This window comes from Pezoporus flaviventris, unplaced genomic scaffold, assembly GCF_033815535.1.
Source record: "Pezoporus flaviventris isolate CSIRO_AGI_PZ_B2104156 unplaced genomic scaffold, CSIRO_AGI_Pfla_v1 ptg000036l, whole genome shotgun sequence".
Classification (NCBI taxonomy): domain Eukaryota; kingdom Metazoa; phylum Chordata; class Aves; order Psittaciformes; family Psittacidae; genus Pezoporus; species Pezoporus flaviventris.
Genome location: NW_026892584.1, coordinates 44,670,623 through 44,687,066, shown reverse-complemented (window position 1 = coordinate 44,687,066; position 16,444 = coordinate 44,670,623). Strand labels below are relative to the sequence as shown.

The window sequence follows — 16,444 nt, the reverse complement described above, 5'->3', positions numbered from 1 at the left end:
TGCATGTGAGCGCTAGTCACACTAGGATGTCATTACAGTCAATGGTGGGAAATAGGTATTTTAGGGCAGGGTGACTCCTCATACCTATTTTGGAGACAAGGAGCCATTCCCTGAATGTGCCTGTATCTCCTGCGGACTACACGTGGCCCTGTGTTTCATCAGATTAATCACATGTTAGTACATTTTGAAATACAGACCAAATACTTTATTTAAAAGAGCATGGACAGAACTTTCATTACATTTCTGTCATTAGAAGTAATTATAAAAACAATCAAACAAAGAAAACCATTAAAAAATCACCCAAATCACTTAGATGATTCTGTAAAGTCAAGGTATAGCTCAGCATTTGCTATTGAAGCAGTGAAAAAGGCACCAGTTTTGTAAACCTTGGCCAATCTTCTCTGAGCAGTTACTGCATGATGGTACACAGTGTAACAGGAAACACAGTACCTACAGATTTGGGGAACCAAAACAGTGAGTCTTGCCAACAAGAAGCAGGTGAGCCGTCTGGCACATATCCAGAAGATACTATTCTTTGCAGTGCAGGAGAACAATCCAGGAGGACGTACAGGCTGTTTGAAATTTAACCAGCAAATCATTTCCAAAAGAAATTTTTGAGCTTAGCTACTTAAATAGAGCTTAGCTCTAAAATCCCTGGATAGCTCCTTAATGCTTCTTTACTGGAGTTACTGTTAAAATAAATCTTCCACCATACCTCAGAAACCCTTCTTTTTAGGTAAACAATTAATGTAATAAAGTTGCATAGTAACAAATCAAAATGAGAATAGAATGAGAAGAATAAAAAAGCAAAATTTCTGATTTATCACCACTGTAAGAATTTAATTTAGGGTTGCATCCAATTTATGTAAATCTACATTACATGGGAGTGAGGGACTTTGATTCTGCACAAGCTATCTAGATCCTGGGTCCAGACAGCAGCAGAGCCTATTTAATATTTGACCCTCCACCAGTGGTAGAAATGGGAGTAGACTGCAGTGAGCACAAAATCAAGTCTTTATAGTAAAATGAAAGCAAGTCAGAAGTCAGTTTTCTCATGCAGTTTCTGAAAGCACCTCTAAATTTATTGCTTCAGGTTTATCATTTTTTCCCCAGGAGGATGAGGAGATATTCTCCTCCCTCCCTCTTTTCTCCCCCCGTCCCCCAAAAAATGTCAATAAGCTATAACATTAGAAATAAACTTTGACTGAATCGTTTATGGCACAACTATACAATGTAATACATTTCAAATAGTGAATAACTGAGATTATAAAAAGAAGGGTGACTTCAAAATATTTCTTCTAGATTCAAGTTAAGTGGATGTGGCATCTTGTACTGTTAGTGCATCAGTGTGCCCAAGTGGGGGAAAAAAGAGGATGATATCATAAAATCCGGTAATTGTCACTTAGGGTAGCTGGATGGAAGATGAAATGGGAAGGGGAGGAAGGCGTATCACATTGGTTAGGACAGCTGCTGAACAGGAAACTGAACTTAGCCAGTAATTTAATGCCAGCAACTAACTACAAATTTCCTCTGCCTATATAGAAATAAAAAGAGAAGAAATATCTGGAGGAAGTAACCTAAGCCGCAGTGTTTCTGCAAGTACTTCTGGAAGGAACTACACATAACCCTGAGGCAAGGGGCAGATTTTACACAAACTCAGTCTTCAACAAAATACTCACACCAAGCTGCACGGCTGTTCTGCTAGTAAAACGTTGCTAATTCTGATATTAGCCATGCAGTTAGTTTCTCCAAGGCTATACCTTGGCTCCATTTTGTGCAGAGCAATTGCCCATCCCTAAGCTTGCGACTTTTCTTCCCATTTATGGCTGTGTTTAGCAATCTCTGTAACGTGGATTTGTGCTATTCCCATCAGCATTATTTCAGTGAATATATGACAGGATTACTTCATTTGCCTTATCTCCTTTGTAAGCCTTTCCCTCCTCTGCAAGCAACGGGATCACACAGGACTCAAAGCTTCCCTTGAAAGTACTCCACACACAATTTGCCCGAATTGGACTCCATCACTTAATACGGCTCTGACTAAAGATTTGTTTTTAATGGCTTGTACCCAACATCTGCTTCCCAGTAACACATACAGCACATTAAAAACAAAACCAAAAAAACCCACTGAGACATGTAATTACAGTTCAGTATGCATATTGCTCATGAGAGTGGTGTAACATCCCTGCATTGACTCTGGTTCAGGCCTTTCCTGTCACAAGTTGCCTCTCATATTAAGACGACATTCATGTGTCTCCACAGGGGAACCTGCAGAAACATCCCAGATCTTGCACAGCATTGAAAAATCTGGTAATTAAACAGTAGAAGAAACTGAATAAAAACTTTGCTTGAATAAAAGATATACACATGATACAATTCTGCAGTGCAATAGAGGTGGCAGGAGTGAGTAAGTGACAGGGATGAATAGAATCACATAATCATAGAATCACTGAATGGTTTGGGTTGGACAGGACCTTAAAGATCATATAGTTCCAACCCCCCCTGCCATGGGCAGGGACACCTTCCACTAGACCAGGTTGCTCAAAGCCCCATCCAGCCTGGCCTTGGACACTGTGGGCCACCTTTGGGTACTGGAGGGCTGGTATAATATATGCCTAAGGTGGATACATTTATATTTGGACATCATAACCAAGTCATTGTATTATTATATTTCAGTTTTCTGCACACTACAGCACAATGACAGCATTCTTCATATTTCATTGACATCTGACTGAATAACAAAGGGGAAAATGCCAGGTCCCAGGCTCAGCACGTCTATCATTATATTGCTAAGAGTTTTCATCATAACTTTAACACTTGGCTGTAGTAGGGATTTAGTTCTGGGTTTTTTTTTTCCTCCATGTCAGCCTCCTATATTTAAGAAAGGTAGCTAGCCATAGACTTCATTTCAGAGCCAAAGCCACATTCTAGGAAACCACTGATTCATCTTCACCTTGCATATGTCACTCAGTCTGGGGTCCATAAACCCATTTTCAAATATATCCTGAAAATAGAATTTTTGCAGTACAGCACTGAAGATGTGAATATGGCTAAACTAGTTGCATCAGGTTTTGCTTGCTTTCAGTTTATAGACATTCCTGTTTTAGTTACTATTGAGTGATGCAAAGAAGTTTCTGCCACTGCTGAAATAGATCGATAACAGTAATCAAAAGTAGATTACAAAGATTCCATGTCTTAATATGTCCTGCAGTGATCACTGAATTTTGAAGGCCAATTTTGAAGTCTTGCATTATTAAACTGTAGACATAGAACTCCAGTGTTTTAGGTCATTTAAATTTGTCTTCTTTCACTTCCAGCCACTAGCTCATGAAAACTAATTTTTGCAAAAAGGACAATCTTTTATACAACTTATTTGAAAACCATCTATTTGACTATCTGTATGTATGCTCCTAACATCTGGTCCACTCATTGCAATATGTAATACTCGTTGAAGTATGTAATATTACTCCTGCAATATGCACATACGCCTGTGTCATGTCTGGTAGAGGTGAGATCAAGTTTCTAGATTTTGTTTCATTACAAACTCAGAAATTCATGAATCTCAGTGAAAACTCCCACACAAGAAGAAGGGAAAAGAAAAAACAAACAAACAAACAAAAAAACCAATAACAACAACAACAACAACAAAGAAAAAAAACCACAAAAAACAATTCTTTTTTTCAAATAGGAAAGGTGAGGGAGGGGGTGTCAGCTGTATTTAAATGTATTTAACACTTAATTTGGGGAAGCACTTCCCATTTGGCCAAAACCTTGTTCATCTACCTAGTCCTGGGAATATTTACTTTATACACTAATTTACAAATGCTCAAATGCAGCCCTCAGCAGCACTGTATCAGCCTGCTTGTACTTGAATGTGAGTACCTGAGTCCCTTCCAGTTCCAGATACTCTCCCAATTGCATGGGTCCATGGGACAAAAGTCAAGCACTTGCAAACATCCCGGAATATAAATCTATGCGTCTGGTTCCAAAGAGAGCTGTGGCATGGTTTGATCATATCTGAATAAGCAATAGGATCAGTGTCTGCAGGCACACTGTAAACCCATCTGCTGACAACTTCAGTACAGTGTGACTCTGATAATTGTGACTTGTATGGAATCAATAGTTACCCACGTTATAATCAACCTTTTGGTAGCCCAGACTGACTGAGGTTGGATATTTATCTCTCTCTAATAGGCAGAACACATAAAAAGGCTAAGTCCCAAGGTAACATAATTCTCTAGCTTCAAAAGTAGGAAGTTATGATTTTAGAAATACAAATGACAGCGCATATACCAGTGGAAGAGCTAAATACTCAGGGAAAGAAATAGATTCACTACATGGGACATGTAACTCCAAGACAAAAATCAAATATTCAGTTACTATACACTTCCCAGCCTAACAACAGTAAGAACTTTATGTGACCAAAATCTTTGGGTGGAAACACCGTATCTCCCATTACTCCAAACTTTTTTTCTTTATTCTTTATTTAATTTAAAAGAAGAGACTGGCAAACATGCACTTTGGGACTAAATCTGAAGTTCCAGAGTACTGGTTTACTTTTAAAAACGGAATAATAAAACCAGCCTAGCTCCAGACTCTGAGCACATGCCCTCCATTCTGGTTTGTACCTTGAGAATTTGCTGGATTCCTCAGTATGTTTTATAGTGCCCCTTCTCACACATCCATATAGAAATGTTTTTCTGTATTTCTTTGGCTTAGCTAGAATGTATTTCAGTGCATGTTTCCCAATTAGAAAAGATGCTCTGCATTTTCCTGATTTCTAGGACTATCATTCTACCAATTTTCTTAAATAAAGTACATATCCCACTACAGATTCCCCTTTCCTCTCTCTGAACTCATTTTCTAGAGCCTATTTTACCTTGTTTTCCTACCCTTTCAATACCACTTACCACTTATGAACAATTAAGTGGTACCCTTTCAATACCATTTAATTCCTCTCCCTTCACATCTATTTAGATCACTCTATGCTGTGCAAGGTCTCTCTCTCATTATCTTACCTTTCTCCCTCCTTGCCATACATCCAAATTCCCTGAGCTGACTGTAACAGCCTGGCTCTGTAACTCCAGGTATGAAAGTCGACACCTCTAATTCTACCTCAGATCATTTTAATCCTCCTAGTTCTCTGTTTGTGTGTCATAATCCTTTCCATCATACCCTTCTACTGGGGCTCTGCATCCAGTCACCACAAAATAACTTTGATTTGCAGTCATGTTTGCCTCAGGTGGGAATTTCACAAGACTCCAGCCTTGGCCTAATGTTTTCTGTGATGGAAATGGCACTGTTCTTATTCCAGCAAAGACTAACTGCATTTGAAGAACTTCAACCCTCAGTAAAGAAACTCAAATTTCCCTTTTTCAAACTCCTTTTTTTATTTTAATCTTTTGACTAATCTCCTTAATTCTTACTTCATAAAATAGTACTCAAGTGCATAAGGCATCTTATACAATGATTCAGCAGGCTCTGAGTGAGAACCTTCAAGCACCTGTATCACATATGGTACTCTCCATCTATAACTGAGAGAAACAAACATAAACTTCCTCAGCCATAGCCTTCTTTATGAGAGACCTGCCTACAGGGAAGGAAAGAAACGGCTTGCAGTGGCATGCACCCCTACTCACCCTGTCCCTTAACAACTAACAAGAGTGCATTTCATGCTTCATGGGGAAAAAGGGATGAAGGTAGGACACAGAAGGAAAATCTGGAAAATAATATTTCACTCAGCTGGCTTTTAGGGCTATTCACTCTGATTTGGGTCCATCCTTCACCACCATATCATCGGGACCTGCCCCCGAGGTCTTTACCACTAAGCTCTGATTTTCTGTTAACTTTTGAAATGCCACAATCACCAATTTTAATGGTAAAGACGAATACTCTCATCAAACACCCAGGGGCAATATAAAGAGCTAAAACTTACCAGAATCAAGGGCTAAAAGAGCTCTTCTCACTTCTACTTGCATTAAGGAGGAAACACCTTCTAATGAGGAATACTCTCCTTTAAATCAGAGTATTTCTTCAAATTAACATTATTGATATACTTATTCTTTACCTATGAGCAGTGTTTGAGCTGCTAGTGGGGCAAAAGGTTAAATCCAGGAAAAGAAGTACCAGTTAAAATAAATGCTAAAAGCCATATGAAGAAAGAGCACTTGTAACTACAACCATCCAGGACACACCCATCAGCTCAAAAGACTTAAATGTCACAAATGAAGGCATATAAATATATATATATATATAAATATATCTCCCCTGGAAGAAAGAAAAAAAGGAAAATGTATACCCAAGAGGGAAAGACTGACTGTTTACACACCTTTCTTCAAAATCAATTCTTTACAGGCACTAGGGAAAACTGGAGTTGGAGGGTTTTGAAATCAAGTACATAAGCAATTATACTCCAGTGTTTGCTGCAGGCTCAAGAGCCATGACACACAGTTTCATAAGAAAGAAATGGTACTATGGGTTCTCTTAGTAAAAAGGACTTCGTATTTCATTTGTCTGAAAGAAACTGATCACAGCTTTAGGATCCCTGTTATCTTGTTATTGTTATTACATCTGGTTAAAGTTTGCCACTTTAAGCATACCTCAATTATAATGCATCATGCGTGCAATTCTCTTCACTGTCACAAGTATTGCAGATGGTTTATTTCCTCTCTATATGTTAGAGAAAGAAGTTAACTCATCGTTCAAATCTGTACTGTTTGGACACAGAATTTTTTTATTTGTTTTACACAGTAAAGCATGAAAATCTGGAGACAATGCTGCATTTTTATAAAAATCAGGTTCCTCTTAGTCTGAAATTGGTTATCTTAAATAGTTGTACTATATTGACAACCCTGATAATACCACCTCCTTACACAGCCTGACTGTACATCCTGCTTCCAGACGGGCAGCCCTCATATGATCTTGCATTTAAGCAGCAAGTATTATCACTTCTGTCATATTTGCTATAAATAAAATGGAACAATGTCAAAAGATGGTGCTCAACACAGAGACAGGGATGGAATTTTAATGGAGCTCTACAAAACCTGCTCCAAAGTCTGCATTAAAAAAATAAGAATGTAGATTTTATATAGTGAAGATATAGAACCGCAGAACTTGAGAATAAAAAAATAAAATAAACCAACAAAACAACCACTCAACAGTGTTCTTAGAAAAAAACGGAAAAATGTTAAAAAATGAGCAAAGGTTTTTTTGTCTGTTTATAGCCCTAAAGATAAAAGGCTCTAGAGAAAAATTAAAACAAGTCCTAATGCCATTATAGTTGCCTTTCAGTAATTAATTTTCTCTGCAGTGACTTGTGCGTGCATTATTTGTCATAGTTATTGCTTGTTTTCTCTATTATGTCAGGCTGCAAGCTTGATTTCATAAATGTTAATAACATTTAGCAGTTAAGCTTTAATTCGGTGTCTAAGATATTTATGTTTTCTCTCCTCAGTTTCTAAAATTTCAGCTATAGCTCAAGATCATTTTTTTTTAAAATAAGAGATAAATCTCCCTCTCAATTAGACATTTAAAAATATATCACAAATTAAAAAAAGTTACAGCATGTTTCAAAAACTAACCCTAGCGCAGGATTTTAAAAATCCTCATTCTCTACTTTTGCGTAAGTAAGTTAGTGGCAAGCCTGCCACCAGCTTCAGCCAGAGCAGATACAGAGTTTTGATTATTTACACACAGTACACACACAGTACACAGTATGCTAGAGATTGGAAGGGACCTCAAAAGGTCATCTAGTCCAATCGCCCTGCCGGAGCAGGAACACCTAGATAATGTTAATTTATGATTTATGTCAAGTCATATTAGTCTGCCTTGCAATGGATTAGAATTTCTTGGGTGAGATGGTTTAGTGTGAGGTGTCCCTGCCCGTGGCAGGGGGGTTGGAACTAGATGATCTTAAGGTCCTTACCACCCCTAACTATTCTATGATTCTATGATTCTAAGAATTGCATAAAGGCAATCGCTGGGTATGAAAAGGGAGGCTGTGACGGGGGACATACCAACTGGTCCAGACCATTTTGATATGGACATGCAACAATGTGTTTGGAAGACAAGCAAGTCATTCTAAAACCCACATGCATTAATGTACACATACACACATGGTGCTGAAGTGATAAGACACCTCCTCTTCAACACAGGAATTCTGCATAGCTAAAGACCAGCAGTTTTTGTCTATCCCTGCACATTTAAACAGACCTTCGCAGCTGCATATTATTGCTGCCAGATGCCAGGGGGCATGCCCTTAAATTAATTCCGAATTAAAACTACAATCACTTACCTCATCCACATTCTCAAAGGCATTGATGATGTCATACGGTAAACAGGATAGAAGATCAATCACAAACCATGTTTTCAGGTAGTTCATCCTTATGAGTTTGGGATCAGAGATAACCTCTCCACCAGGGCCAACAAAGGTTGTATGAAAGTTCAAAACAATGTCAACCAAAAAAATAACATCCACGACACTGTCCAGCACAAGCCAGGCAATGTTGTTCTGTTTTGTTTTGAAGGAGACATTGTATGGAACCATAATTGCCGTGTAGAAGGTTAGAATTAAAATGACCCAGTCCCAAGTGGTCTTAAAAGCACAATAGTGTAGTATAATGTGTGGTGGAGTCTTTGGAGCTTCTTGCTTGTACTGAGGAAGAATATCAGATCCCAGCTGGAGAACCTGTAAAGGACAGAAAAGAAAATGTTACTGATTTCAATTAATATACTCCAATAAGGGGGCTTATGGATTTCTGTAAGGAGCAGCACAAAGATGTGACTGTGTTCGTTGGACATTGCAAGTCAACCCGCTGGTTCTAAATGATTTGATTTATTTAGAGTGTGTGGAGGCAGCTATCACCCGGTGCATGGGAACAACATAGAATCTAAGGAAATTCTTGCAAAAAGGGAGGCTTTTGCATATGGACTGATTGAAAGGAAAACCATCCCAATAGCAAGGGCAGAGGGGTTCCATAAACAGGTTGTGCATACTGACATACCAGCTTATACTTCGCAGTTATGAATATGTGTATCCATTCACCTTTGTAAGTGTTACAAGACTAGCCCTTCATGACTGACCTCTTTTTTAAACCACTGTTGTGCCAGAACAATAGTATATCAAGGTAAACCAGACTTCAACTTTGCTGGCTGACCTCCTTCTAAAATGAAGCATTGCATGCACAATTTCTGTCTTAACACCCTAGCAATATCATGTTTCCCTCTCATTTTCTTCAAAACATTGTTGCACTTACAAGCTCAATATCACTAGTGGCTTTTATTTCTTGTAATTACTTTTCTTTTTTGCATGCCTATAATCTCCTAGATGCGCACTTTTGTAAAATGTGGTATTGGAAACATTTCATAGAAACCAAGCCAAATTCACTTAAGACATTTCTCCCAGCTAATCTAATTACCTCTTTTCTCAGTTCAAGACAAGAAACAAAAGCACGAAGGAATGCACGTGGTGGTATATTGCACTGACAATTGAAAGATTCATGTGTATTGTGGAACTAATAACACCTTTTACTTTGGGGGATCTCAAGACTGTATGGGATAAAATGAATCATTCCAGCAACTTTAAACCTCATTTCAGCCCTATACCTGTCCCGTACTGAAGCAGGGACAGTTAGATTGCAAAACACAGTCCCATATATGTAAAAATGATCAAACACAGGATTCTTCCTCGATGAAGAAGACTAATGGCTCTGAATAAACAGCACAACAACTAAGAACATGAAAGTACCACACATACGGATTCTCCCTTAATTCTTTGCAGTCTTATTTTTAAGATGAGAAAGCTGTCACTGAGATCAGGTAGTAAAAGTCTGGCTCTATTGAAAATGTGTTCTTCAGAAATCACCAGGGGACAACAACAGCAGCCCCTCTCATTCTGTGTTGGAGGATGTGGCTTCCCACCATGCCTAATCTGTCCCAGTGACAGGCTGTAACCTCATGTGATGCAAACCTGCTTCTGCCTACCTGATCCCACCCTCCAAAAAGTCAGTTTTAGTGATCAAGACCTGTAAAGCAAGTTGGTTAAAGTGACATATAGTGTTTAATATTTTCATCAAAGACCTGGATGAGGGAACTGAGTGTACCCTCAGCAAGTTCGCTGGTGATACTAAACTGGGAGGAGTGGCTGACACACCAGAGGGCTGTGTTGCCATTCAGCGAGACCTGGACAGGCTGGAGAGTTGGGCGGAGAGGAACTTGATGAAATTCAACAAGGGCAAGTGTAGAGTCTTGCATCTGGGGAAGAACAACCCCATGTACCAGTACAGGTTGGGGGCTGACCTGCTGGGCAGTAGTGAAGGGGAAAGGGACCTGGGGGTCCTGGTGGATAGGAGGATGACCATGAGCCAGCAATGTGCCCTTGTGGCCAAGAAGGCCAATGGCATCCTAGGATGCATTAGAAGGGGGGTGGTTAGTAGGTCAAGAGAGGTTCTCCTCCCCCTCTACTCTGCCTTGGTGAGGCTGCATCTGGAATATTGTGTCCAGTTCTGGGACCCACAGTTCAAGGACAGGGACCTGCTGGAGAGAGTCCAGCACAGAGCCACAGATATGATTAAGGGAGTGGAACATCTCCCTTATGAGGAGAGGCCGAGGGAGCTGGGTCTCTTTAGCTTGGAGAAGAGGGGACTGAGGGGTGACCTCATCAATGTTTACAAATATGTAAAGGGTGAGTGTCAGGATGATGGAGCTAGGTTTTTTTCAGCGATGTCCAGTGACAGGACAAGGGGCAATGGGTGTAAACTGGAGCATAGGAGGTTCCATGTGAACATCAGGAAAAATTTCTTTACTGTGAGAGTGACAGAGCACTGGAACAGGCTGCCCAGGGGGGTTGAGGAGTCTCCTACATTGGAGATATTCAAAGCCCGCCTGGACAAGTTCCTGTGTGATGTACTCTAGGTTACCCTGCTCTGTCAGGGCGATTGGACTAGATGATCTTTTGAGGTCCCTTCCAACCCTTGGGATTCTGTGATTCTGTGATTCTGTGACATGATGAAAAACTAACTTATTGTTACATTAGTTAGCAATTTGTTTTCTACAGAGTCAGCTGAATTGCAAAAATTATCCTGTAGCCAGAAAACCACTAGACCCACCACAGAGGCAGCAGTGAGAGTGTGGCAAAGACCTCCAGGAGACCATGGCTGCTCCCTTTGCCAACAGCCTCATATCACAACAGCTTCAATGTAACACTAAGCCATGGGTTGAGCTCCAGATGAACAGCAACGCACACTGAGCAGTGTGGTCCCAACAGCACTTGCCAGAGACCCTCACAGATGCCAAACATCTGGTAATATAAAAATATCAACCTTCAGGTGCTCCTTCCCTAGTGACCAGGGCAAGGCTCACTAACAGTGCTCCCACAACCACCAACTGGAAAGGTTTAGCTGGCCACTGAAGCGCACTGAACTTGCTGCTGGATTGATGGGTCCTTCCCTGGAATAAAAGCAATGATCAATACAGTCATTTTTTCACAGCAGCCTTTGTGCCAAAATAATACCCTGCATTTAACACACTGTTTTGGCTTTGACTCATAATCTGGTCATTATTGCCAGTTATGTCTTTGGGCTCATCTGTGGTCAACACTTTATTGGCATGATAAATCAGGACTGGGATTTATTCCTCAGTTTCTCCAGACCTATTTGTTTCCTGCCTTGTTCACTGGGGCAGAAGCTGGAAACAGCCTCACTATAGCTGGAATAAAAAGCTACTTAGGGCTCAAGCCAAATGTAATGAACATATGCTTGATAGTTCCCTATGCCTCCGGTGGTGGAGTGCTTAGGAGTACCCATGATACTGTAAAAGCATAATTAGCATTCTTAACATAATTTCATGCTGAGTTTGACATGGTGAGTGGGCAGCAAGTGGCTGTGGAGACCACTGAACTATAATGATTATTTCTTTTATGCTGCATGAATTTTTAATTTTAAATGACTAAAGAATACACAATGTCGTGTTAGTCAGCTGCATTCGTTAGACTCTCTGAATTATTCTTATTGACAACTAATGAAAATGGCTGATAATAGTTATGGCTGATGAAAGTGGGCAGTACTGCAAGGGATGAACTGTGACAATGCTTCTCCTCAGACACAGGAGTACAGAAAGTGGGGCCTGTACCATGATGGTGTATAACTCCACTCAGTCTGCATTCCTCACAGCACTTTGCCTAGAAAGCAGTCTGCAGCTCTAAGCAACTTGTAAGAGAAGACTGCACACTCTTCAAGCAACTTTCTCCCTCCTATTCCTGAGTACAACTTTCTCCCTTACCTGAACTTTTCTTATTGCCCAATCTAAATCCTACTTACCGTGACTTAATGCCATTACTTTTTCTCTAGCTATAGTGGTCTTGGTGAACAATTTCCTCCCTCATTCTATGTAACTGCTTTAGACTTATTTGAATAATGTTACCATATCTTTTCCAGTCTTCCCTTCTCTACATCAAACCAAAAATGGATGTAACTGGATTTACAGAACACTGAAATGTCATGAATTAGAAAAGCAAGATGTGAGAGTAGCTTCAGCAGTCATCCAAGTTATTGATACAGGGTAATTCAAGGGGAAATACCACACTGCCAAACACCTGAAAACTATGGGTTTCCATTCTGATTTTAATTAGTGCCTTTATTATTGAAGTCCACTAAAGCCATAAAGGGAATGAAAAAAAAACCAAAGCATTTAAAGTTGCTACTAGTTCTTAGCATTGAACCCAAAACAAACTCTCTGGCATGATGTGTCTAGGGCTGTCATTTTCAGTAAACCATACATTCTGACCATATATTTTGACCCATATGTTTTTCATTACCAATGTACATGAAGATGAATGCAGTACCTCTGTTTCATCAGTTAACCTGAAGGCATTCACTTGTTGCACCATCTGCATTGTTAAGGAGATGTTTGCAACCTGCCAAAGAGTTCATTCCATCAGTTTTGAAGAAAAAAGTGATGAGCAAAATATTGCAGGAATGACTTTGCAAGAAAGTTGAGATTAAGGTACATATGTAGTCAGTGTGCCTTGCACAAGCCCATGGACCTAGACAGGGATACTTCCAAAGAGGTTCATCAAACATTTCCCTGGGAGAGTAAGCGACCATCCACAGGGCTCAAAGATGTCAAGTTCGGTTCCATGTCACTGTGAAACAGTTTGTAGAGCAGCACACTGCACACCCCAAGTTAAGCAACAGGCAGCAAACTGAGAACTGCATCCACAGAAATAGGGCAGTGTAGGTAAAATGACCTATGGAGACTGTTTTCATGACTGAAAGAACATAACCTGTCCCAGAAACATGGGCTTGGCACATAGTGCTGCTTAGGATGAGCAGAAGGGATGCTGAAAAAAAAATCAGGGTTCGGAAATATTTTCCTTTAAAAATATTTCTTCTTAACGGGTATTAGGGCTTTTTTCCCCATCTCTTCCTGCCTTACAAAAGTAGCAAACTGGTATCTGCCCCACTTACTTCTGCTAACCGGGAGTGCTTGTGCACCACCTCAGCTTTGTTCATTGGCGTTAGCTGCTGCAGTACGCTCCGGCTGTTTGTCAGGGCCCGCGTCAGCCGAGCAAATTTCGTCCAACCTGCAGGGAAGAAGGAAATCCTGTCAGAAGTACTCAGACCTCATTCATTGCTAGTAAATCTCCTTCATGTTTATGGATATTAAGTCTCAGACTTGAATAGTTGCTCTAAATGGCTGCACAGAACAGCATCAGACTCCAGGCTTTAAGACTTGCAAAAGAGGAAAAATACCCCTGCTTCAAGGCAACTACAAGTAAATCTGAGTGAAATCAAAATGCTCTGGCTCGTTCTTTCTTCTGCCTTTTGGAGACATTGTGTTAGAGGGATCACATTGTGCTTTCAGCCTTCTGGGGCTGAAAGCTAATTCTAAGCCACTGAAGTTAATGCAAAGTATTCCCAAGTCTGTAAATCCTGCTGAAGTAAAATCCTCCCCAGCTACAGAAAGGCTCCTGCTGATTCAGGGCCACTGGAGCAGCCCCAAAAGTCTGATCCTGAAGTCTTTACTGTTTCTTACCCCAACTAGATTTCAGGGACAAAAAAAAAAATAATACAACCAAAATCAGCAAAATTCAGGACTGCATCAAGAGCAACACTTCAGAATTAAAAAAAATAAAATAAAAATCATTAAGACTTTAAAGACAGATTAAGTTCTAGATTTTAAATGGCATCAAGAAATACATTTAGCTGTTAAACTAATGATAAACAGCTGCCTTAATGGTAGCTTGAGACCTACACACTGGGCAGGCCCTAGGGAATTTTTTGTGCAACATTTAGAAAGAGTTTGTTACTGACGGTAGCATCGACCTGGAAATGTGACATCACATCGTTCCTGCTGGGAAAACACTCAAACATGACATCTGGAGTAATGCGTCAATGGATGAGGTAGACCCGCAGTAGCAAAGAAAACACCAGGGGTTTAAACAGTGTAGCACCTTGGTGTTAAGCAGGAAAACTGAAAATCCATGTATCCACAGGAAGGACATGGCTCACCAGGAGCACTGAAGGATACGCTCAACACTCGGTTTAGGCAGGTATAACCTGGTATTTTACTACACAAGTGTGTATAAAATGTCAAACAACTTATGGACAGGAAATGGGTTCGGGAGAAGGCATTACTTTTAACTTGAATGCTGAGTATGTGAAAACTGGGGGAAATGTCACAGCTGAGAAATAGAAATGTTGTGTTTCCTGTTAGCTAGGTTTATTTTTAAATGCCTGTTGTCTGGTAGGAGTCACGGACTCGGAAAGTTAAAGGAAGCCCTGCGGTAGATAAAATGAAGAGCATAGAGCAGACAAGACAATAGAACTTCAAGAATAAAATAGTTTACAATTTGGTTTTGCAATTTACCACATATATATCTTGATCACACAAACGTAAATCCGTTATTCATCCTTTAATAATCAAAACAGATCTAAACATCATGACCCACAACCAGCTCAGCACAAAGCATTTGTGTCAGGATATTTATATATGACCTCAAAAATGCACATAAAAAATGCACTGGGAAAAGGTAAAAAAAAAAAAAAGAAGTATTTTATTAACTTTTCACATCTAAACCTTAAACGTGAACTTTGGATATGCCTTATGCTTCTTGAGCTAACAGGGATATCCAATTAGGAACGTGTACTTTCTGTATTTAAACAAGGTCAAGAGAGACTATAGTGATCTGAGTATGAACTATTAATTTGTAGGATAAAAAAAATGTGGCTTTCTTTTTCCTAATTGTCTATGAAACTGTGGCAAAGAGACAGCTTTAAGACAAAAGTCAGAACTGTTCTTAGCCAGTGATTTCAAAGAGTCAACTGAGCATGGTAACAGCACCATGGCAGCTCTGCCTTGACATTCCTCATAACTGCTGGAGGCCACCATGCATCCAGCTACAAACACACTGCATGTCTGTAGCATGCCATGTTTGGCACACTACAAACACACTGCAAGAGTGAGAGAAAAAGAGCAGCTCACCTCTGGGAAGGTGGTTACCCACCTCCAGGCCCCGGGCAGGCACGTTCACACACGTGCACACACTCAGTGTCCTCTTCCCCTGGAAAGACGCTTCCGTGGTGGTTCATGGGGATGAATTCAGGCCATTCCCCAAGCTTTCCTTTTTCACCCTGCCCCACAGAGCTGATACAAGATTGACTGAAAAGCACTCAGCAAAGCCAAAACCACCACAGCTAAACTGCTGGATTCAGTCCCGAGCACCTTCATTTGTCACATCCCAGCTTTGTCAGCTACTCCAACGGGAACCTCATGAAGTTCAACAAGAAGTACAAAGTCCTGTTCCTAAGGAGGTACAACTCCGTGCACCAGGATGTGCTGAGGGCCATCCAGCTGGAAAGGAACTTGGCAGAAAAGTACCTGAGGATCCTAGTGGACCAGAGTGAACACAAATCAGCAGTATGTCCATGCTAGAAAGAAGGCAAATGGCATCCTTGGCTGCATTAGACAAAGCACTGCCAGCAGGTCAAATGAGCTGACCCTTCCCATCTACTCAGCACTGGTGAGGCCAGTACTTGGAGTGCTGTGCTTAGTTTTGGGGCCCCCAGCACAAGAGAGACATGAACATACTAAAGGGAGTCACAAAGGCCCACAAAGATAACTAAGGTACTGGATTATCTCTCTTATGTGGAAAGACTGGGAGAGCTGGGACTGTTCAGCCTGGAAAAGAAAAGGCTCAGGGGTGGGGGACAGATATTAATATATATAAATACCAGGAGGAAAGGCGCAAAGAGGACAGTGTCAGGCTTTTTGGTGCCCAATGACAGGGCCAGAGGCAATGGGAACAAAACAAAACATGAGGTTCTGTCTGAGCACCAGAAAACAGTTTTACTGTGAGGGTGACTGAGCAGTAGCACAGGCTGCCCAGAGATGATGTGGAGTCTCCATCCCCAAGATACTCAAAAGCTGTATGGACATGGTTCTGGGC

At 40.5% G+C, this 16,444-nt stretch overlaps 1 protein-coding gene across 1 annotated transcript in view; it reads right to left on the bottom strand.

Annotated features, from left to right (window-relative positions):
• KCNH5 (potassium voltage-gated channel subfamily H member 5) overlaps positions 1-16,444 on the bottom strand; it is a 159,186-nt gene that overhangs the window by 106,168 nt on the left and 36,574 nt on the right. Inside the window, exons 5-6 of the mRNA XM_061464210.1 lie at positions 13,464-13,579; positions 8,294-8,686 (exon numbers count right to left, since the gene is read on the bottom strand). Of these exons, the coding sequence (XP_061320194.1) occupies positions 8,294-8,686; positions 13,464-13,579 (509 nt within the window). The remainder of the gene's footprint in view (positions 1-8,293; positions 8,687-13,463; positions 13,580-16,444) is intronic.